General features: G+C 47.4%; 7 protein-coding genes across 7 annotated transcripts; 4 read left to right on the top strand and 3 right to left on the bottom strand.

Moving 5' to 3' along the window:
- Positions 1–131: 131 nt before the first annotated feature.
- LY89DRAFT_707311 (uncharacterized protein) lies at positions 132–2,143 on the top strand. Its single transcript, XM_018217591.1, has 3 exons — positions 132–1,204; positions 1,251–1,682; positions 1,730–2,143. Exons 1-3 carry the CDS (start codon positions 322–324, stop codon positions 1,942–1,944), a joined length of 1,530 nt encoding a protein of 509 aa, XP_018071218.1. The 5' UTR covers positions 132–321; the 3' UTR covers positions 1,945–2,143.
- Positions 2,144–2,579: 436 nt separating this feature from the next.
- LY89DRAFT_616478 (PigN-domain-containing protein) lies at positions 2,580–5,815 on the top strand (the record flags this gene model as incomplete). The annotated part of the gene is made up of 6 exons (XM_018210767.1): positions 2,580–2,757; positions 2,818–4,373; positions 4,424–4,611; positions 4,659–4,800; positions 4,847–4,955; positions 5,006–5,815. 6 exons carry the CDS (start codon positions 2,580–2,582, stop codon positions 5,803–5,805), a joined length of 2,973 nt encoding a protein of 990 aa, XP_018071217.1. The 3' UTR covers positions 5,806–5,815.
- Positions 5,816–5,885: 70 nt separating this feature from the next.
- LY89DRAFT_684887 (uncharacterized protein) lies at positions 5,886–8,535 on the bottom strand. The gene has a single exon (XM_018214981.1). The coding sequence runs from the start codon at positions 8,119–8,121 to the stop codon at positions 6,208–6,210; it is 1,914 nt and encodes a 637-aa protein (XP_018071216.1). The 5' UTR covers positions 8,122–8,535; the 3' UTR covers positions 5,886–6,207.
- A 407-nt stretch (positions 8,536–8,942) lies between these two features.
- Positions 8,943–11,888, bottom strand: LY89DRAFT_585568 (uncharacterized protein; the record flags this gene model as incomplete). The annotated part of the gene is made up of 4 exons (XM_018209328.1): positions 8,943–9,006; positions 9,059–11,571; positions 11,691–11,715; positions 11,767–11,888. The coding sequence occupies 4 exons, from the start codon at positions 11,886–11,888 to the stop codon at positions 8,943–8,945; spliced, it is 2,724 nt and encodes a 907-aa protein (XP_018071215.1).
- Positions 11,889–14,001: 2,113 nt separating this feature from the next.
- LY89DRAFT_558927 (uncharacterized protein) lies at positions 14,002–14,244 on the bottom strand (the record flags this gene model as incomplete). Its single annotated transcript, XM_018208431.2, has 1 exon — positions 14,002–14,244. A coding segment is annotated over one exon (243 nt), but the record flags the coding sequence as incomplete, so codon positions are not given.
- Positions 14,245–15,255: 1,011 nt separating this feature from the next.
- On the top strand, positions 15,256–17,021 carry LY89DRAFT_684885 (uncharacterized protein). The gene is made up of 2 exons (XM_018214980.1): positions 15,256–16,236; positions 16,290–17,021. Exons 1-2 carry the CDS (start codon positions 15,383–15,385, stop codon positions 16,705–16,707), a joined length of 1,272 nt encoding a protein of 423 aa, XP_018071213.1. The 5' UTR covers positions 15,256–15,382; the 3' UTR covers positions 16,708–17,021.
- Positions 17,022–18,678: 1,657 nt separating this feature from the next.
- Positions 18,679–19,581, top strand: LY89DRAFT_733859 (uncharacterized protein; the record flags this gene model as incomplete). Its single annotated transcript, XM_018219848.1, has 3 exons — positions 18,679–18,715; positions 18,977–19,465; positions 19,517–19,581. The coding sequence occupies 3 exons, from the start codon at positions 18,679–18,681 to the stop codon at positions 19,579–19,581; spliced, it is 591 nt and encodes a 196-aa protein (XP_018071212.1).
- Between the last annotated feature and the right edge of the window lie 1,444 nt (positions 19,582–21,025).

The raw sequence follows: 21,025 nt of genomic DNA, 5'->3' as shown, positions 1-21,025 counted from the left end.
TAAAATGCGCGGCCTCGAGGCGATTTCGGATGCATCGCCACATGTGGCTTGTTGCCGGGTCGGCTAGACTTTGATCCTTACTTAGCGCCATCGCGTTGCCCGTTCTGAATGTAAACAATCCCCATCCGCAACCCACCTTCAACTCAACAAACCCTTGCAACACTTTCGCGCATCTATTGTAAGACTTTGGACAAAAAGTAACAAGCTTCGCACACACTTGTCGATACTCAATTGACCTTTAAACCTTCCTTGCGACAATCATTTGTTCAATTGTCGCACGCGACGCGCTCACCAGCAAACTGAAAGACATCCAACGATTCGATGCCAAAGTTAAAGAAATCGACATTGTCAGGACTTGTCGACTCGGACTCGGACGACGCTCAATTTCTCGACGCGATGCCTACTCCAGACTCTGCGGCGGAGAACAAGGCTCCTGGAAAGAAGGCGCGAGGAAGACCAAAAGTAGCACCCACGAAAGTAACCAAGACAAAGGCTCCAGCGCGTCGAACAAGTGGCCGTCTTGTTGCAAAAGCCAAAGCACAGGCAGCAGCTCCCACTAAGAGCAAGAGGCCGGCATTGAAGGATAAGACCAACCAGCAGTATGCCAGCGAGACAGAAGAAGTCGACGATTTCGATGCCAATGACGACCTAGTTATGGACGGCATGGAAGTGGAGGAGACAGTCGTTGCGATGAAACCAACAAAACCTCGAGTCACTAAAAAGAAGGCTGCTGCACCGCGCTCGAAGGCCGTGAAGGATACATCACGCACAGATTACAGTCTCGAGGACATTACTCCTGTGGCTCCTGTAGTCAAATCACGCGTAACCAAAAGGAAGGCACCAGTGAAGAAGGATGTTCCTCCGGAACCGTCCCCCGAGAAAGTTATAATGGAAACTCAAGTCCAGCAGATGGAAGCAGATGATGCGGACGAAGAAGTTGAGGAGACCATTACTAAATCAATCAACGTTGTTGCTCGACCGCGGTCGCAGTCCAGACCTCGCCAACATTCTGCTCATCGGAGAAGAGCTGGCAGTGCATCCGATACAGAGAGGAATGATCCGGCTTTGAGAAGAAAGCTTGGAGAAATGACTAAGAAATACGAAAATCTACAGCTCAAGTATTCCGATTTGAGGGAGATTGGTTTGAAAGAAGCGGAGAGGAATTGTGAGCGAATCAAAAAGAACAGCGAGGAGAAGACCAAGAGTAGGTCCTGACACTCCAATCAATGACCTCAGCTAACCCGGGCCAGTCTCCAATGACTTGATAGCATCTCTGAAAGCCGATATTGCAGCTCAAACCACGTTAGCAAAGGAATCTCGAGGTCTGAAGAAGAAGCTAGAATCCCAGAACACAGACTTAGCGACTCTTCAGGCCCAAGTGAAGCAATTGACTGCCTCTCTGAGCGAAACCCAGGCTGAGAATAAGACACTATCAACGAAACTAGCTGCAAATCGTACCACTGCAGCATCGGTAGAGAGTGCTAATTCAAAAGTCCCTGGAAGTGCTATGAAAGCGAACGGTGGCATCCGTATGATGGGTACAGCCGAAGCTGCTCAAGTCGCCCAGGCAGCACAGTTGAAAGAGGATATCTATAGTGATTTGACGGGTTTAATTATCCGTAATGTCAAGCGAGAGTCGGACGAGGACGTTTTTGATTGCATTCAAACTGGCCGTAATGGCAGTAAGTATTCCATCACCACTAAGAAGACACTCACTAACAAACCATAGCTCTTCACTTCAAATTGGCCGCAGCAAACGAGAAATCGTCAGAGAGCTACGAAGATGCCCAATGCAGTTACATCCCCCAGCTGGATCCAAGCAGAGACAAGGCACTAATCGAATTAATGCCCGAGTATCTTACTGATGAGATTACGTTCCCAAGACCGCAAGCGGCGAAGTTCTATGCTCGGGTGGTGAAGGCTTTAACGGAAAAGCCAGCTTAAGTATTTGTGTTAGTGGGTGGAGCATGGCTATTGAGGAAATAGGAGTTAGGAGTCCGTCATAGCCTGGATGCATCAGAGTTTTGTAGGAGTTATACCCAGTTTCTTAGTAATGACAGTACATATGAACTGATTTCGAGCATGCATGTATTTATGTTGGAACGGTTCATGGAACTGTTCAAAGGTATGCTTTAAGGCAGGAAATGAATTAAAATCTTCTTAATTGAACGACTATGTTGGAGTGGGCATCATCACATCAAATGTACTCCTATCAAATTTCACTACAGTGAAGAAAAGTGAAGAAAAAAGCTCCTACCCCTAAGTCTGGCGAGCCCCTAATCGCGAAATCCGTAAATAGAAATTCTGGCGTCTCGGCAAAAAAATGACATCGTGTTGCAACCTTGATGTACAATTCGCGGATCAAAATTTCGCAGCTTTGACTCTGAATTCTAACGGAGACGCGTTCTTCAAAGAAAATTCACACATGCATCTGTCCTTCAGACGGACGCGCCACTCCTTTGACAAATTTAGATGAAATAGGAAGCAGTTTGCTCAAGGTTGCAAAGCAATTACTCTTTTCAAGGTCAACGCGGCCAGAGATTCGAAAAACACTCTGTATACGAACAACATACCCTACGATGGCTCGAGTCAACCGCTTTGGCTTCTTAGCCATTGCGCTGATCTTTCATTTGGTGTACATTTACTCGATATTCGACATTTACTTCGTTAGTCCAATTGTTTCCGGCATGCGAGAGTTTGGAGTGGAGAGGCCAGCTGGTGTTGAAGCTCCAGCAAAACGACTTGTTCTTTACGTTGGTATGACACCAAGCTCAAAGCATACTTCTCTAGCATATCGCTGATTCGAATTTTCTGCAGGCGACGGTCTTCGAGCAGACAAAGCTTTCCAATCCTTCCCAGAACCACATCCGAAAGACGAGGCGGATTTGGTCCCGAGGCCATTGGCCCCGTTCCTGCGATCGCGCGTCCTCAACCATGGCACTTTCGGTGTCTCCCATACAAGAGTTCCTACAGAATCGAGACCTGGGCATGTGGCGCTCATTGCAGGTCTATACGAAGATGTGTCTGCGGTGACTACCGGGTGGAAACTCAACCCAGTGAATTTTGACAGCGTCTTCAACAGAAGTAGGCATACTTGGTCATGGGGAAGTCCTGATATTCTGCCAATGTTCCAACTGGGTGCTGTGCCTGGCCGTGTTGACGCTTTCACCTACAGTGCCGAGGAGGAGGACTTCTCCCAGGATGCCGTACATTTGGACATTTGGGTATTCGATAGGGTCAAGCAATTGTTCGCAGATGCGGCGAAGAACGCGACTTTAGACGCTGCTTTACGACAGGACAAAGTTGTGTTCTTTCTACATCTGCTGGGCTTGGATACCAATGGGCATGGATACCGACCCTATTCGAAAGAATACCTGAACAATCTGAAGGTTGTAGATGAGGGGGTGAAGGAGATCACGGCACTCATTGAAGAGTTTTACAATGATGATAAGACAGCCTTTGTCTTTACTGCCGACCACGGAATGAGTGACTGGGGAAGCCATGGTGATGGCCATCCTGACAATACTCGAACTCCCCTGGTCGCATGGGGTTCTGGCGTCGCAAAGCCTGTTACTACCCCAGGAAAGATTGCACCGGGCCATGATGAGCTCTCTTCAGATTGGAACTTGGATCATATCCAAAGACATGATGTCTCCCAAGCAGATGTGGCCGCTTTGATGGCATATCTAGCTGGCCTCGATTTCCCGGTCAACTCTGTCGGAGAGCTCCCCCTATCATTCCTCTCTGGCAACATTGCCGCGAAGTCTGAGGCATTCTTAGCGAATGCTAGGGGTATTCTTGATCAGTACCGAATCAAAGAGGAGCAGAAAAAAGCTACCGAACTTCGATATCGACCATTCAAAGCGTTAGGAGATGAGGCTCATTCTGTCGATCACAGATTCTCTGTTATTCGAGACCTTATTGACCAAGGAAAGCATGAGGAGGCCATCAAAGAAACTGCTGCCGTAGTCAAAGTTGGTCTCCAAGGTCTTCGATATCTTCAAACGTACGACTGGCTATTCCTTCGAGCTCTGATCACAATCGGATATCTAGGATGGATCGCATTTGCTCTTACTACTGTCGTTGATCTTCATGTCCTTCATGGCAAGACTGAGACTTCAAGGACACTATTTGGGAGTATCTTCTTTTCTTCTGTTTTGATAATGCTCTACTCATCCTTCATCATCTCGAAGTCGCCGTTTACATACTATGCATATGCTATCTTCCCCGTTGCCTTCTGGGAAGAAGTCTACGCACGACGAAAGGCTTTGATTGAGGGTAAAAAGCTATTATTTGGGCATATCACGTCCGCTGGCGGCTCTGTGATGCTTATTATTAAGGTTGTTATTGGTCTCGGGCTCATCGAATCACTTGTACGTCCTCGCCCTGCACTTATGTTTACAAATAACTAACACTGGTCAAGGCGTTGGGCTATACTCATAGGGAGGTGTTCTCTGTCCTCTTCGTCGCTGCAGCATTCTGGCCGGCGTTCTATGGCACCGGATTCCTGAAAGCGAACAAGGAACTTGTTGGCACTTGGATAGTTGCGTGCGCTATGATGAGCTCATTCACACTGTTGCCTGCTATGAAAACTGAAGATGTCGCGCTCATGTAAGTGTATGGAACTTTTACGCTTGCACCACTAACCCACGTCTCAGCATGTCCGGAGGATTTCTGATGGTAGCCATTGGTATAGCCTATTTGCTGTTCGAGAAGAGTGTGCTTGCAAAGTCGAAATTACCTGGAGACTCGACCGCTCCAGCTGACGATACCTTGTCGCGTTCCTTGATCGGAATCCAGGTAAGACCATTCGAGAGTACGAAGAAGCTCTGCTAACTCTGCCTAGATTGGTTTCATCGTTTTGGCTATGATTGTGACAAGGTCTAGCGCACTTTCCCTACAAGCAAAAGAAGGGTTACCGAGAGGGAACCAGATCGTGGGCTGGATCGTTCTAGGTATGTGTTTCAAGCAAGCCTTCTTCTGCGAAGTTACTGACCAATCTTAGTACTACCGCTATTGATGCCATTTCTACACCGTCTTCAACCCAACAACCACTATCTCCACCGCCTTATGGTCATCTTCCTAACCTTCTCGCCAATTTTCGTTATCCTTACCATCTCATACGAAGGACTCTTCTACCTTGGATTCTGCGTCACTCTCATAACCTGGGTCCGTCTCGAACACAAAATATACGTCTCTACCACCCCATCAACAGTAACAAAATCAAACACAAACGGCCACACCGTCCCCGCCATCCCAACCTCCCTCTCATCCTCGCCTTTCCGCTCCCTAACCCTATCCGACGCCCGCACCTCCCTCTTCTTCCTCACCCTCCTCCAAGCCGCCTTCTTCTCCACCGGCAACGTAGCCTCCATCTCCGCCTTCTCCCTCGAGTCCGTCAACCGCCTCATCCCCATCTTCGACCCCTTCTCCCAAGGCGCCCTCCTGATCCTCAAACTCATGATCCCCTTCGCGCTCATTTCTGCCAACCTCGGCATCCTCAACAAACGGCTCGGCGTCGCGCCCAGCGCGCTCTTCATGGTCGTCATGGCGATTAGCGATGTGATGACGCTGCATTTCTTCTGGGTGGTCCGGGATGAGGGCTCCTGGTTGGAGATCGGGAGTACGATTAGTCATTTTGTGATTGCGAGTTTGCTGTGCATGTTTGTAGCAGCTTTGGAGGGGGTGAGTGAGTTGTTCATTGCTGGCGTGGAGGTGGAGGAGAGTGGGGAGCAGTTGGAGAAGGAGAAGGAGCTTGGTGGTGTGGTTGTTAATGGCAATGGGAACGGGAAGAAGAGTGTATAAAATAGATTTTGGGAACTAGCAAGCAAGTAATAGCATAGCGATGGTTGATTTGCGAAGACCTTGTTTATCTATCCACGACTTTCCTTTTTCACAGATGTAAAAACAAATACTTTGATAAAAAAAACTGTTTATGATCTAGATTCAAATGCCGCATCTCATTTCACGCTTACTATGGCACGCTATCCTAACTTATCATATCACAAGCACCAATCGTGCCTGTCTGCCTGTCTGCCTGCCCACCAGAAATGCCAAACCGCCATCCTAACCAACCACCACGGATGGGCACGCTATACAAAGTTCCAGAATAATAGGAGAACCGAATCCCAAACGCCTTCCCCAATGCGCCTCCATCTCATGCTGCTCGTATAAAAGTCTCGCTTGCTAGCTTGCTTGCTTGCCGAATCAATCACTCTTCCCGCCCTTCGCACCAGCGGTAGCTCGTCCCCTGATCACGCCATCTAGATCTTCTCTGCCTGTCCCGATGGGAGTAGATGAGCGGATGCGTCCAGGGCTGAGTTCGAAGCCTCTCCCATCATCACTGCCTGTGCCGTCTAGGAGTTCGATTAGATCTGGGGCGTCGATTCTACCTCCTCCTTTAGGCGTGCCAGGAGTCTTAGTAGCGAGTCTCCTGACCCAGCCTTCGATCGCCGCAGCAGCGTTCTCCAACCCAAGACCACCAGGCGTCAAATTGCCAATCCCGGAATTGGTGACAGCAGCACCATTAACCGTACCTGGGCCTTCTGCAATACTCGCCAACTCATCTCCGAACCCAAAATGCGCGGTTTCCGCTCCAAGGATAGAGCTCGAAGACATACCATCGATAGCTAGACCAGGAATATGTTTCTTGGCCCAAGCATTCAATCCATCTTGAGCTGGTCCCGGTCTCCGGACATTGGTGGCAAAGGTACCGACTCCGCCAGGGCCACGCATCCATCCTAGTCGATCCGCAGCTTCGCCTACGCTTTCGCGGCGGGGACGAGTGCTGGATCTTTGGGGTGGAAAGTAGCTCCCTACAGTAGTCACTGGTTGTGAGGGTCTTGGTCCGAGATTGCTTGTTCGACGGGGTGTGCTAGATGTGCTGCCTGGGAGATCATTCGATATTGTTTGAGCTATTCGAGGGAACTCTGTTGAACCTCGGGGTGTTGAGACGGTGGAAATTGTGGCTTGACTCTTTCTTCGTCTGGGTGGGAAGTATCCCAGAGTTTTCCGAGGCATGCGTGCTATTTCGACGGGTTTCGCGTTGGGTGATGCGTCGAGTAATACCCATCTGACATGTACCCATGGATTGTCGTTATCTTCGGGACGTTCTGCAGACGTCCCGTTGTTGTATGGTGATGAGGCTCCCGGCCATGTACCACCATTTGAAAAGGGATCTTCGGTTACCGGTGTAGGTGCTAAGAGATCCACTCCTTGATCGAGTGAAGGTGCCTCGCAAGGTCGTCCTTTAACGGCACAAGCATCTACTGGTAAGATGACAGTTTCTCGGATTTGAATCGTATCGTTGGGCCATAATCGATTCGCCTTCCTAAATACCTCTGGCTTGCAATTGTATTTCAGCACCACTCCCTGAAGTGTGTCCTGTTTCTGAACATGGTGTATATAAACCAGCGCAAAGTCATCTTCCTGCGAGCTTCCAGGCCTCTGTTCCTCGGTCGAAGATCTGCGTTTGTAATTCCCGTTCGTATCCAGGATACTCCTCTCTTCTTCTCTTCCCTCCAAAACACCCCTCATCTTCCTCGCTCGAACCTCAGCTTGCATCTCCTCCGTACTGCCCCAACCAATTCCGCCATCCTTCTGTCTCTGCGTTGCCGGTTCAGGCGGTCCCCATTGCTCCGGTATCTTCTTCCTCCCGGCTCCCTCTCTCCTAGGTTTCTTGCCCGTAGCAGTCCCTGCTCTCCCAGTAACAGGATCCTCAGCCTCTCCTCCCAGCACCGAGCTCGCAAGTCCCTGCAACGCATTCCAACTACTCATCCACCCCGGCGGATCCCAAAGTCCCTTCCCACCCACCAGGGAACCACCCCCCTTCCTCGACGACGATCCAGACGGAGCAAGCAACCCCCCATTCCCATTCTTATCTGCCCTCCCACCAGCATTTCGCGGCACACTCCTACTAGGATGTTTCGCCGGCAGCGGACTCACAGCTCGACTCCCACCCGGCGTACTCGTCGCAGATGTACTAACCAGCTCCTGCTCCGTAGATATCAACCTCCTATTCCGTGGCCGGATACTCGAGTCCCCTCCGCCTGCTATCCTTGGAACCGATGAATTCCTGGCCGCGTCCGTGTTCGTCTCACTGGGTGGCCGTGAGGGTATCATGATTCGGTCTCGTGTCCCTCTCTCCTCCGTTGGCGGAGGGAGAGGTTCGAAGATGCGTCGTCGTCGTGTTGTAGTTGTGATCCGATGATGTTGATGATGATATACGCGGGCGTTCCTCCGCTAAAGATTCGAGCGTGCATGAGCGCTATTATCTCTCTCTCTCTGTCTCTGTCCTTCCTATCTATTCCTCACCTCGTCCGTCTTCAAACGAAATTCACTCCACGCCCGCTATCTCACGGACATGTCGCCCAGCCGCGTTGCGTTCCTCGTTACAAATGCCTCGTCCCCCTGATTGTGCGGCCGTGGCGGGATCAATGTCTAATTGATGTCTCTCTTCTGCTTTTGTTCGCGGGGTTCTGGAGATAGGGATAAGGCGTTGATGGGGGTGGAGAGTAGCACAGGGTAAGGTTACTGTACCATTGAACGGCTACGGTGGCTTCGACTCGCATCGTCATTCGCTAGCGCCCGCGATTTGGCATGCACCGCACCCAAGCAACCGGTCACCGAAGGCCATACATTCAGCCTCAATTGCATACGAAGCTTATTCGAGGATTATGACTTGTCAAACATATTGATACAGTATGTTCGTATGTATTCATAGCAAATTTCAGTAATTGAGCTAGTGACAAAATGATTAGCTTCCTTTTGATTGACAGTTTCCTTCAAAATCCCCCAAAGTAGTATTTTACAATCCGATATCAATTGGTATCAGTCAGTCAATCTTCGCTTTTGTAGAAATAATTGTCACGCCTTCCTGTCCTGCCCAGCAAAATCAAAATAACGCCACTTGATCCTTTAGTTCGCTGTTATTTGGGAACGGATCAACAAAGAGAAGCATCGCCATTCATGCCGCTAAGATCACCATTGATGCCGAAGAATTGAAACCTAAAAATGTCAGTCCAAGAATTGTAAATTTGGAAACTTTAAGCTAGCTTACCAGTCTTCAACATTCATAGTCATAGGTACAGCTTGAGCAGAAGCATTACTAAGAGTGTCACTTGGACTGTGTCCTTGCGCGTCCTGGAGGGAGGGGTCGAAACCAGGCTGCCACATCTGTGGTTGGATTTGGTAGCCCATGCCAGCCTGGATCATTTGTGGTGGACTACTACCAGGTCCTGGACGCATTCTCTGTGGGAGTTGTGCTGATTGGCCTTGATTTGGCATTGGTTGATTGAGATTCACGTGAGGGGCCATCAAATTCGGGTCGAGGTTGTGATTAGGTTGTGGTGGCGAGAATTGAGTGGCATGTATGTTGGTCGAACCTTCAGGAAATAGCTGATCTGGTTGGAAATTTTCCCAGATAGACTGTGACAAGTTTGGAGAATTTCGAGTTACCAAATACAAATCGGGCGGAGTCGCTGGGACAGAGAAGGATGGATTGAATGGCGTGGGAGGCCTGGTATGTGGACGAGAGTTCGAGCCGCCCATAAAGGTATCTTGGTTTGCTCTTGAGTTTGGAGAGGTCACTGGCGGAGCAGCCATTGGGGCAATGTTATGGCCCATCTCACGTCCAGGGGTGTGGCTTGGTGTCTGAGGTCGAGATCGCTCATATGACTCTTGTGGAGCTGGTCCGTTGTTGACATTGAAGTCCAGAGCCATGTCATCGTACTTTCGCTTTCCTGACGAATCCTCTCGCTTTACTTGATTAGCTTGGTTGATACCTTGGGTAATGCTCTGTGCCATCTTTTTGTGGCGCTTCCCAGCAGCTTTTTGAAGCCTCTCTTCAAGGACTTTGTTCCCAAGAATAGATTCGAACAGAGTATAAACCATCTTTGCGACCAGCCAAACTCTGGAGACATCCTTCAAAGCTCCCATACAGATCCGGATTCTCTCTTGTGTTGCTTGGACTACAGACGGAACTGAAGATCGCATCTGGTAGACGTGCATGATAAGTGCCGAGAACAAACTATAGACAACAAAAGCTGGACAATAGCGAAGCTCGTCATGTGCTCCAAGGTTCTCAATAATCGACGTGATCATAGCAGCAGCCTGAAAAGCGATGTTACGAGACGGATAGACCCCCTCTTCCATATAACCAGTTTTCGAATTAGAGGCAGGTGGCATATGAGCTCTATGCAGCAAGCAGAGGGTGGTGTAATAGTTCGAATGCAGTAATGCAGACCAAAAATGATGTCTGGGCATCTCCCAGTAAACCTCTTTCGGGCAATTCTGCAGCCAATCGGCGAGAGCCATATCACTATGGGTAAGGTCGATGGCATTCTGGCGGCGAGCTTTGGATGCGACGGAGTATTGCTGGGAGAGCACAAGACCCATGATCTCACACAGCTTCACATACTGCAGGAAGAACTGCACATGAAGTGGATCTGGTGGATACTCGGGCGGGTCTCCGCTGTCGTCCTCGATAAAATCCTCTTCGCAGACCATTTCGACGTCCGAGTCATCCGTGTTAATATGTACTGGACGACCTAAGGCTACTGCTACTGATCGATCGCGGGTAAAGAGCGTCCACCATATTCTCTTCCAAAGTCGTTTGTCGGCTTGACTAAGCTGAGATCCCTCGACACTTCGATGCATACCTGAGCCCTGAGCAACAATTGTGGCTACTCTGCTCCAATAAAAGACGTTCTTGGTCACGTCTTCTGGACCTTCCCAATACCATCCCATAAGCACAAGAGCTTGGACAATGGTGACTCGATCATCCTCATAGTTTGCATCATACAGTGCCTTTGCACGTTTATAGAAGGTCAACGCGGCAGGAGTTGTAGATCCGTTCGCATCCATGAGTTGAGGGTTAGTGCAGACTCGAGATCCTGCAAGCAGAATTGCTTGTAAGAGGAGCAGCGAGGGAGGATTCTTTGAATCTCGATATTGTTTCATGAATCGATTCCGATTGATGACTGGAACAATCGGAGCGACCCATTTGAAGTATGCCTCGACCAATTCATCACAAAGAGACCTCGGTGGTAGCAAGAAGGCGCCTCGCTGATGTAGGATATCAATCTCAACATTGTCCAGCTCGGTCAACCTCGCTCTAGATCCTCTGACATTTTCAGGCAGAGGATAATGTACCACATCTGCTGTGCCATGTCGGTCATGAACCAGCAATGTCAAGTTCGAGGATTCTCCTAGGTATGCCACTCTGCCAGCTTCTTTGATCGGAGCTCGAGTGAACTTTGGCTTCATGAATTGTGCATACGTCCCTTCGTCATCTTGCCGGACCTTGTAGTGCTGCTCGGTCAGAGACGTCGGAGGAGTTCCATCTTGAGTATTGTAGACGCTCGTGCTTCGACCTGTACCAGGCGACTCATTTCGAGGGGAACGTTCGTCGACGCCTTCGCCACGATCACTGTCTGAGTCCTTCGCCTTGCCAGCAGCAGTTTTCTTCCTCTTCGGTGTCGGAATTTTGCATTCTATACTGAACGCGACGCAGTTGGTGCAAGGCACCCCTAAGCTTGCGGCGTCGCATCGGACCTTTCTGGCATGGCATGTCTGGATGGTGATGATTATGATTAGCAAAGTTCTTTCTCGAGACCCCGCCGAGGTGCCGAGGCAGAAGGTAACTCATATAAAACCAGATGCAGTGCTTCAGGGACAGGAACTTAACGAACTTCACATGCGCGCGACGCTCGCTGTCTTGATTCTCGTCAGTATATCATGGTAACCAGGTGCAGATCATCAACGAACCTGCGGAAGGATGGGTGGCCCGCCTGCTGGTTGGGAGGCATGGGATTTGTCCCCGGCGGTCCATTTGATGCTGAAGGGTACGCAGGACGCGGCTGCGCAGCAGCAGACTCGGCGGATGTCATTGCCAGAGAGCTCTCCATTCCCAACTGTACGTTATATAATTCGCATGCGCTGGTCGATTGCGGATCGTTGCACTCGTGTGTGCGCGTGGAGGCAGAATGGTTGTGAGGTCGTCGTTGCTTTGGGCTCCTTCCAAGTTCGAATTCGAGGCTGCTGCTCCTTTTCCTCTCTAACGCTTTTCGCTTAGGATGCCTTCTCTGTAAGCAGGTGCTGGGATCAAACCGGTCACGCACAGAGTCTTCATGCAAATAATATATGCAACGCGAGAGTGAACGAGTGAGTGAGTGAGCGAGTGCAATCTGCTATTGTTGGAATCGACCTGAGACGGGACGTGATATTGATGTTGGGGAGGAATCCTGAGGGCTTCTACACTTATCACTACAGCGTCTACGAGGGCATTAGGTGCAAATGCTGTCAGAGGTCCTGCGCGCGTATGGGAGATTTCGGAAAGGGGAAGACGTTGCGATGTCTACCGGTAGATTGACATGGCCTGGATCCGGGGACACGAGCAGGTGAGGAGTAAGAGAATAATTGTGGAAAGGAGGAGTTGCTGGTGTTGCAGATCGTACGGGAGGGCTGCGAGAAGGGATCCCGTCGACAACACGCCTCAAGAGCCGGTGCTAGCAAACTCTAGGCTAGCAATCGTCATAAGACTAACAGGAACAAGTCGACTTTGCAACAACGACGGGCTTCGACGGCGGTTCTTGAGGTCATCGACCCGTTTGCCGCTCCCCGAATTACAAATCTGCTGATATTTGATGGTATCTGTTCAGCTCAAGAAGAGGAAAAGACCGTTCCAAAAGTCGTCGGAGAAGTGATGGACAGGTGGTGTACTCCGTACAGTGAGTGTTGTTCGTAAAAGTCCATGGCCTTCGTGCATGCGACCAACTTTCCCATACATGCCAATCGGCAACTTCCCCACACGGAACGCACTTCTTAAGGTTAAGGTCAAATCTTAACGGGCGGCATCTGCATCTTTCTTCAGGTTCGAATCTTGTTCCAGCTCTTCCTACATCACCCGCTCCGCTCTTCCACACATGTACATTAGTCTAGGATAGAGTAACTCAGGTCCCCATCTGGCAAGGGTGCCCGAGAAGTTGGGTTTTCTAGAGTTTCATTTCGCTGCTGCGGCTGCAGAGCTACCCCAGATTTGCGGTCTCCTGGAAGCTTGAGATCATTCCGGAAGGGTAGCGCGCATAGAACGACCTCGGCTTCAACCTCGGCTCCTTGACATGTGATGCAGCGTATACTGACCACTTAGAGCTAAAGTTTAGAAACTATTCCTGATCAGTTATACCGAATTTGTCCATTATGTATACTCGAGTATTTGTTAAGGGACTACCTATGTATGGTCAAGGTGCATGCCAAGTTAGATTCTTGTTTCAACATCCATAACAACAGCTCCGAAGAACCTTAGTCTGATTAATGCCCCCTTTTCCTTGAGATTATCTTATCTTGTCATAAGGACGAAGACCATGGAGGTTGAGAACCATATAAATTAGATCTTGAGCCGTGGTCTTAGTGCAAGCGACTAGCAAGATGAGATGGAGATATCTCCGTAGCGGGCGGTTCGTCGATCAATGATCAATGACTCCAATCCGTTATCGAGACCGGTTGTATGCAAGTGCAGTAGAGAAATTGACGATCAAACTTGCAAGAAAGCGTCCACCAGAAAGAAAAAGAAATATACAGTTGTTGTTTATACCATCGATTTTGTGCTTGTCAATATTGGAATGATACTGGTATTCGAGACCCCCTTTGGTCACCGCTACCTGAAATCAAATTGCCAGCTCAGTTGCCGACAATCTTCATATATTTCATTCATACCAAAAAAGGTCTTTCGGCTTCATCTATTCATCAATCTGATTATGATTATCAATAAGGATATCTCAACTGTAAGTCATGTGATCAGCACATGGTCGCGTCCATATCAACCCGGTAACTTCATGCTGCAAGGCAGGGCAAGGGCCTTCTGGCCTCTTCTTGAGAACCAGGTTATACTTCGTACGAAAGGGGGTTGTAAGAAATAAGCGTCACCCCCCCTATTTCTGCCATGCCAAGTCATCTTGATTAGGAATGGTGCTTGCTATATACAGTAAGGACCACCTTGCTGCTTTACCAGTGAGTCTGTCCACCCTTCCTAAACCGCACCTTTTCGAGTCTCTCTGGCATAGAGTCTATATACTTGTTGAAGTGCTCTTCTGCAGAGATCTCATTATCCCAAATATCTGTGACCGCATCCTTCAATTCCTCTAGTGTCCAATTGCCATGAGGCCTCCTTTTCCTCAACAGCTGCTTTAAAACCCTCCACACGTTCTCAATTGGGTTGAGATCTGGTGAAGTAGGAGGCCAATTGATTGAGGTGATGTAGCATTCAATTCTTGCCTTATTGCAGAGCCCCTGGTTCTTCCTTGTGTCCGTTTTCCCATGCACTCTACTTCCATCCTCGACGCAAAAGTAACCCAACCCTCGACGCTCCTTGAATATCTCTCCTAGAGCCCCGCGAAGGATTTGATCCTCATACTTCTTTTGTGTAAAGCCTTTTCCCTCGCCCTCGGTAGAAACAAAGAGTATCCTACTCTTGAAATTGTATCCAATCGCTGCCCAGCAATGAACCGATTTCCTCCCAGAATGGAATGTGAATTGAATGCAATCAAGTCGTCTTCGTTCTCCGCGTTTGCGTAATATCTTTTGGCGTCTATGGAGATTAGTGCTTGTAGTCATCTCATCGCAGTATATGCCCTTTCTCCACCACTCGACCGGTTTATTGTAATGCTCGATAAAGAAAGTGTATCTCTTGCGTTTCGTAGCTTCTAAGAGAAATAGTTTGCAGTCGGGTGTATGATGATGATAGCCGTACCGTGCGAAGGCAGATAGAATGGTTTTATCGTTCGCTTTAATGTTGTGAATTCGAGCGATCTCTTGTAGTGGCAGAGCCCTACGGTCGAAGTGCCCTGTGAACCATTTAATCATTTCCTCTACTTTCTCATTAGAAATGATAGGAGGACGTCCACACCTAAGTTTCCCTGTCCTCCGATCCCCAGAATCAAGCCATCCTCTCGCAGTAGTTCTAGGCACTTTGGCCAAGTGAGCTGCCATCACTTGAGAGTGCCCCTCTTCCAGATATCCACGGAATCGAGCTCTGCGAGGTGTCTCATGCTCCCGCCGAGCTGTGAGTCTTTTGGGTACGCACGTCATGATGCTTGAAAAGAAATATTAGAGTTGGTGATGAGGAAATGGACTATAAAAGTGGTGATGTTTGAGAGAGAAGGTGGTGGAAGCGGCAAGAAGCTAGGCCTCACCGCCTCGCCAAGGGCCTGACGCTTATTTCTTGCAACCCCCTTTCGTACAAAGATCTGATTGGCCTGACTTCCAACTCCAACATCTCACCTGCGAGATCTGTCTCTTTAATTTTCTCCAGCTACCTCATTATGCAATCCACAATTAACAAGTCATACAACACCACGCCAAGTTGTATCACTAGCATCACAGCAGGATGACTTCCCTTGAAAGCTCAGAACGTATCAAAGTCGAGCTGGAAGATTTCATCAGCAATTCCAAATCTCTAGCGCCAGTTCGACCTGCAAACCATGAATACCCATTGATCATACTCTATGGACAGTCTCACCTGGGAATTCCTTTACACCACATCAGATTACGCGAGATAGAGGCAGGTCGAGAACCTCCAGAATTTAAAGCATGTGAGGTCTTACTCCGTGGGACTGTACGAGGACACGTTCTCTTTCAGATGACCATCCATAACTCCAATCTGAAAGATTGTATCCTCGTCGGTTGTACTATCTATGGGGGAAAAATCGAGACCTCTCAGCTGAAAGACTGTCATATTCGGATGAAAACTATTGGCGAATACGACACTTCTCCGACAATACCACTTCTCTCATGTTGCGAAATCGAAGGTGGCAGTGCTCACCATACTGAAATATTCAATTCGACGACAAATGGCGTTGATTCGTCTCGAAGTGTCATTGAGAGCAGTTTGGCCATCTACTCTTCCCTTTATGCATGCGAACTAAGCAATTGTGGCATTTACAAATCAAAGTTTGGAAATTGCAAGGTCATCGAAGGGATTCAAGAATCTACTCTAGAATATACTTTGGAATTTCGTCAGCTCCCACCTGAAATTCGGAAAATGGTTTTCTCGTACGCGATCAAGATGGATGGGCTTTCGACGGGCTTGATTGCGGCTCTTCGCCCGGATCCTCTTCTGTACGCAGAAGTACTTGAGACCTTCTACAAAGAACATATCTTTGTCCTCTCAGATGAGAATCAGGCAGCTTTTCAATCTATGTCTAAAATAAAACTCCAGCGCGTTACTCAGATATGTCTCAAGTAAGTACATTACTCCCTCGCTGAGATGAAAATCCTTGGTATTGACGATTCAGGGACATGAATAATATTCCTACGAAGGATGCATCAGTGTTCTTTCCTATCGGTACGAAACTGACTAGTATCGCAATAGAATACCAGGGAGTGCCGGTGGATATTCAACACTTCCACAATATCACCAAGCGTTGGTTTAGATATTTCGGGACAGTTGTAGACTTCAAAGTTGTGTGGAAAGAAGGAGATTTTGGTGGTCTACCAAATCCACCGAAGGGACTGAAAATTGCTATTCAGGCCGCAGATATGAGGATGGGCATAAAATCGGTTTTGACAAGAGGAAAGTCACGAGAGGAAAAGCCGATCGATACTAGGCATTCAAATCTACGGCCTTGTAGGCCTGTTGTGGTTCTGGGACCAGAGTTGGAGACTTTCATTTGGACATGGAAGGGTAATGTGTTGAGATGGAATCCCTTGTGAAGTGTTTATCCAGGCATACCACTTTACAAAAAGTTCCCAATAGAACGGAGTTGAGTTCAAAATCCAGAAAATCAAATCAAAGCCAAAGGAGTGAAGTTGTGAAGGAAAAATCTTCTTCTGAGCCCCGAATTTTCAAATCGCCACTCTGTTCATAGCTGCCCGTTCCCTCGCTGGCGGCAAATCTCGACAGGGCTTTGCAGCTTCAACACCCGGTGTCAGTCGTCGTTAACTCAGGAGCATCGGTGTTGCTGAAGTACGGACGCATATCAATAGGGCGTGTACAAACTTGTTGTGCCTGCAGATCTGTATTGGTCCTGGCTCGGACCAGACCATCTTCTAACTGGCGCTTTCTTGTGGGAAAGCCTGCAAAGCATTTCCACTCTGTGCATAGAATTCGTTAACAACAAGGGCTCCTTTTGGTAAATCTCAAAGTCAGCAACATATCTTCGTGGTTAAATCGGAAAACTGACCATTATCCGTCCAGTAGTTTGCAATTGTGGTGCACATGAGATCAAAGTCATTTTGCCCCAGTTGTAAAATAGCGGAGGAAGTATCCATCATAATCCCCGCGGTAATAGTCAAACCAGTATTCCCGTTGAATTGCCCATATGTTGGCGTCCAAGTTGCGTGTTGAAAAACAGCATTCACTGCAGCCGAACCGGTATCTGTGACAGCCAAGGTCTCTTGGAGATGTCGATATGCGGCCAGTGCAATATATGCTCCGATGTTTCCTTCGGTGAAAACATCTCTGATGGCACCGGTGGCCTGTACAGCTCCAGTGATGACGACTTTGCCCGCAGAAAACCCACCATTCACGGCTGTCGCGTATGATTTGATGATGTTGATGCCCCTGTTGAATTGCAACACTTGACGTGCTTCCAGGATGGCTGTTGACTCCACACCTTTGACTTCTGGAAAGCCTAACGGAGTTCCGATGACAGTTCCAAGGAAAGCTAAAACCTATTTATGTTAGCTGCAATGACTATAATCCGCGAAAATGGAGTTGTGTTACAGAAGGGAGGAATAATAGCTTCATATTGCACAATCGGTAGGAATAAATCTCAGATCTTGGAAACTGGCAACGATTTTTTGGAGTTGACGAAAGAGTGAGTATGTTCTGCGAAAATAGAAGACTCCGTCAGTATCGGCTGATAAGAGACTGTATCAATGTCCAAGTAAGGTATTCTTTGGAGATTGATGAGAACTTTTATACACGAAGAATTAAATGCTTGCGAGGCTTTCTCATACTTCATTGTTGCAAGCCCACGTAAAGAAAACTGCCTCCAACAAGAGATGGCTACAGTCTGTGGCCGTGTCTTGATTGATTATTTCTTCGTAAGTTTCTATTTTGATATGTCGGCGGTCTTCTATTGTGGCCAACTTCTACGGGTCCCGAAGTTGGGAGTCCGAGCCATGTTCGTTGGGCCAACAATTTAGCTAAATAAAAAGTCATCATCAAACTAAAGACCAATAGAAACTTCTTAAATCCCGGGTATATCACAAAGATCATTCCGTCAAGTCTGTTGGTGTTGGGTGGCCAGATATCAAAAAGGGACCGAACTGGAATTCATTCTGATACGAGAAGGATTGTTGTAACTTTCAACTTGTAAGTTTGTTTGTTGAAGCTACAACAGAGGCCGGAAGGGAGATTACTTACCTTGCGAGAAGGATCACGGCGAGGTTGTTGGCATCTAATTGAGTATTGATGAGGCCAGAAAGGAATGTTACCAGAATGAAAGTCAACCTAATGTGAGAAGGATCCAGCAACTTTGTGGGTGTTCATGGATTGTGTATCAACGTGGCAAGAAAAAAATATTATCGCATTGGATATGATAACAACATGAGAAGGATTGCGGTGACTTTGTTGGGAGACCAGGAAAAATGGGGTGGGAGTCAAGGCTTGGATATCAATAACTCAGGATGAACCCAAGGCCGACGTAAAGGATCAAGGCCCAGTTGTTAGACCATAACATGTTCAATGTTTCACGAAGGGAATACGAAGATGGAAGTTGGCAATTGAGCTGCTCGAAGCCATGATAATGTCATCTCTTGGACCTATAAGAGTTCAACTTAACCACATCATCTTTACTTCTTCCATCATCATCAGCATTCACACAAAGTTTGAACAGTCCTAACACAAATTTACAAGACATCGGTCAACATATCAAAATACACGATCTCATATATCTTTCAAGTCCTCGACTAGTCTTTCTTTCAAAACTACTTACTCGACATCCAACTTTTCGTCATGACTAAACTACCTTCATAGTCTGCTTGATTGCTGCCTTGGCAAAAGTATCATATGGATTCACTCCACCAGCGGGCCTCCCCAATGGTGTTTATGTCTACGACCCAGCCGATGGAACTCACACATCAATCGACGGAACGCTGGTCAGCCGAGATCTCGACTATCTATCCACTGGGACCTCTTTCACTCCACGCGCACTAAACAGTGCAAAGTTCAGCCCAAGATGGACCGGTATAACCTGTGGCGATACTGTTCTCGCATCTCTCGACTACGCCTCAGCACTCGTTCAGTTGGAAGGTCAGTGCGATGGGGTGACGAAACTTCCCAAGAAAAACTACTACTCGGTCTATGGAGATGCTATGGCTTTTATTTGTGTTTACAAGAAAAATACTATCTGCAATGTCGGAACAGCTACAAGTGGTGGGACTGATATGTTGTTTGCGTTGGCTCAGTTGGACAACAAGTGCAGTGCCACTTTACAATCTGAGAAGAGTCCGAATCATGTGGATGGTCAGCATATTACTTTCAAAACTCCCGTTGCGCTTGCTAACAAATCTTTAGGGTATAACAGGGTTAGCAACTCGATAGTATTCGGGTTTACCACTTCCACTAGTTCGGCTTGTTAGGAGCACGAGTGCGGATTATGGCATATAGTCCAAGAAATTGGTTTCCTTGAGACTCTCTTTTTCAAAATGATGTCTGGAAATTGTTGGATTGCTTTCATTTTTGAATTTGTTGTCATCCATTGTTTCTGCTTTTTGCTTGGTTGGTTTCGTGCCGAAGGGAGGATAGGATCAGCGGGCTGCACGTAACATACTACTGTCCTTACAATATGCTTCTTATAGATTGAACATTGGGAAATGAAATTCGAATAGGACTGTTACTAGCACTGTACATGTTTCAGGACCACGGGAAAGGCATATTTACTCTTGCTCAGATCCATTATAGAACCTTTCTATCTATCTTCCCAGCAACACTCACAAAAGCTCACGCAATAGGACATGCATGAGACAGTTGACAACGGTTGTTGACTTTATACGTACGAAAGCTTGATCAAATAGAGAGAATAAAAGAAAGTAGTATTAAAACATCTTAATTCGGGTGATGTCTTTAAGAAATGAGATCAACAGGTCCTCAGGTTGACTTAGGCCATCCATTCAGCGATGCTCATTGCTACCGAGCATCTTAAGTCAATCCCCTAACTAAAAGAGGAAGAGATCCTATTTGTAAGCGTCGATGGATGTGTCTTGCCGAGCACTTCTTCTGAGAGCTCGAGCGTCTGGCGGTTCATGGTCTAGATCGGAATCAGGATAGGACCCCCGCCGTCCCTAATAACAGACATGATAACGAAACGTCTGAAAGTCGATAATCGCTCGATGCGCAGGCTGACCTCGAGCTTGACCCTTATCTTGCCATTGTCGAAGATCTGAAGATGAAGCTGGAAGCTAGCTAGACGGCCATTGAAGTTGTTTTGATTTTTTATGCTAAATATTAAATTGAGATCTAAAAGGTCGACATAACTCGGCAGCAATTTAACGAGATGACGGAGAAGTGTAGCGATTATAGAATTTTTATTAAGCATTTTTGAGAGTTCGAAGGAGAGAAGGAGCAAAAGTTAGCCAAAAAATGGCAGCTATTGATGAGGATAGAAAAGAAATTGATGTTTGGAAAGAGAAAATGGCTAAAGACAAGTAGCAATTTGCAGAAGAGAAACGCGAATTTGAAGATATAAAGAAAAAAAAGGAAGTAGAGCAAGTTTTAAAGCTACGAGAAGAGAAGGAGAAACTTGAGAGAAAACATCACAAACAGTATATTAAGCGAATAAAAAATCTTGAAAAGGTAATAAAGAAAAGCTAAGATAATGATAGGAAGAAAATATCGGATCTATAAACTAAGAATAACGAGCTTGTGAAGGGTTTCGAAGAGCAGAGATTCAAATTGAAAGATGCTGAGAAAAAGTGTAAGGATACAGAAAAATTGAGGAGTATATTAGAAACCGAGGCCGATGAATTAAGCTAAAAATTGAAGATGGCAGAGAATGAGTTTGGATTATGTGCCAACTCGATTAAG

This window comes from Mollisia scopiformis (genome assembly GCF_001500285.1).
Source record: "Mollisia scopiformis unplaced genomic scaffold LY89scaffold_12, whole genome shotgun sequence".
NCBI classification, from domain to species: Eukaryota; Fungi; Ascomycota; class Leotiomycetes; order Helotiales; family Mollisiaceae; genus Mollisia; species Mollisia scopiformis.
Note: the sequence above shows the minus strand (reverse complement) of the source record. Positions and strands in the feature narration are given on the sequence as shown.

What these genes read in the sequence shown, in the direction of transcription:
- LY89DRAFT_684887 (XM_018214981.1), bottom strand. Translation starts at nt 8,121, where the DNA reads ATGATACCCTCACGGCCACCCAGTGAGACGAACACGGACGCGGCCAGG.
- LY89DRAFT_707311 (XM_018217591.1), top strand. Translation starts at nt 322, where the DNA reads ATGCCAAAGTTAAAGAAATCGACATTGTCAGGACTTGTCGACTCGGAC. An exon ending in CAGCGAGGAGAAGACCAAGA is followed by an intron (nt 1,205 to 1,250) that starts GTAGGTCCTGAC and finishes AACCCGGGCCAG; the next exon opens with TCTCCAATGACTTGATAGCA. An exon ending in TCAAACTGGCCGTAATGGCA is followed by an intron (nt 1,683 to 1,729) that starts GTAAGTATTCCA and finishes AACAAACCATAG; the next exon opens with CTCTTCACTTCAAATTGGCC.
- LY89DRAFT_684885 (XM_018214980.1), top strand. Translation starts at nt 15,383, where the DNA reads ATGACTTCCCTTGAAAGCTCAGAACGTATCAAAGTCGAGCTGGAAGAT. An exon ending in GTTACTCAGATATGTCTCAA is followed by an intron (nt 16,237 to 16,289) that starts GTAAGTACATTA and finishes TTGACGATTCAG; the next exon opens with GGACATGAATAATATTCCTA.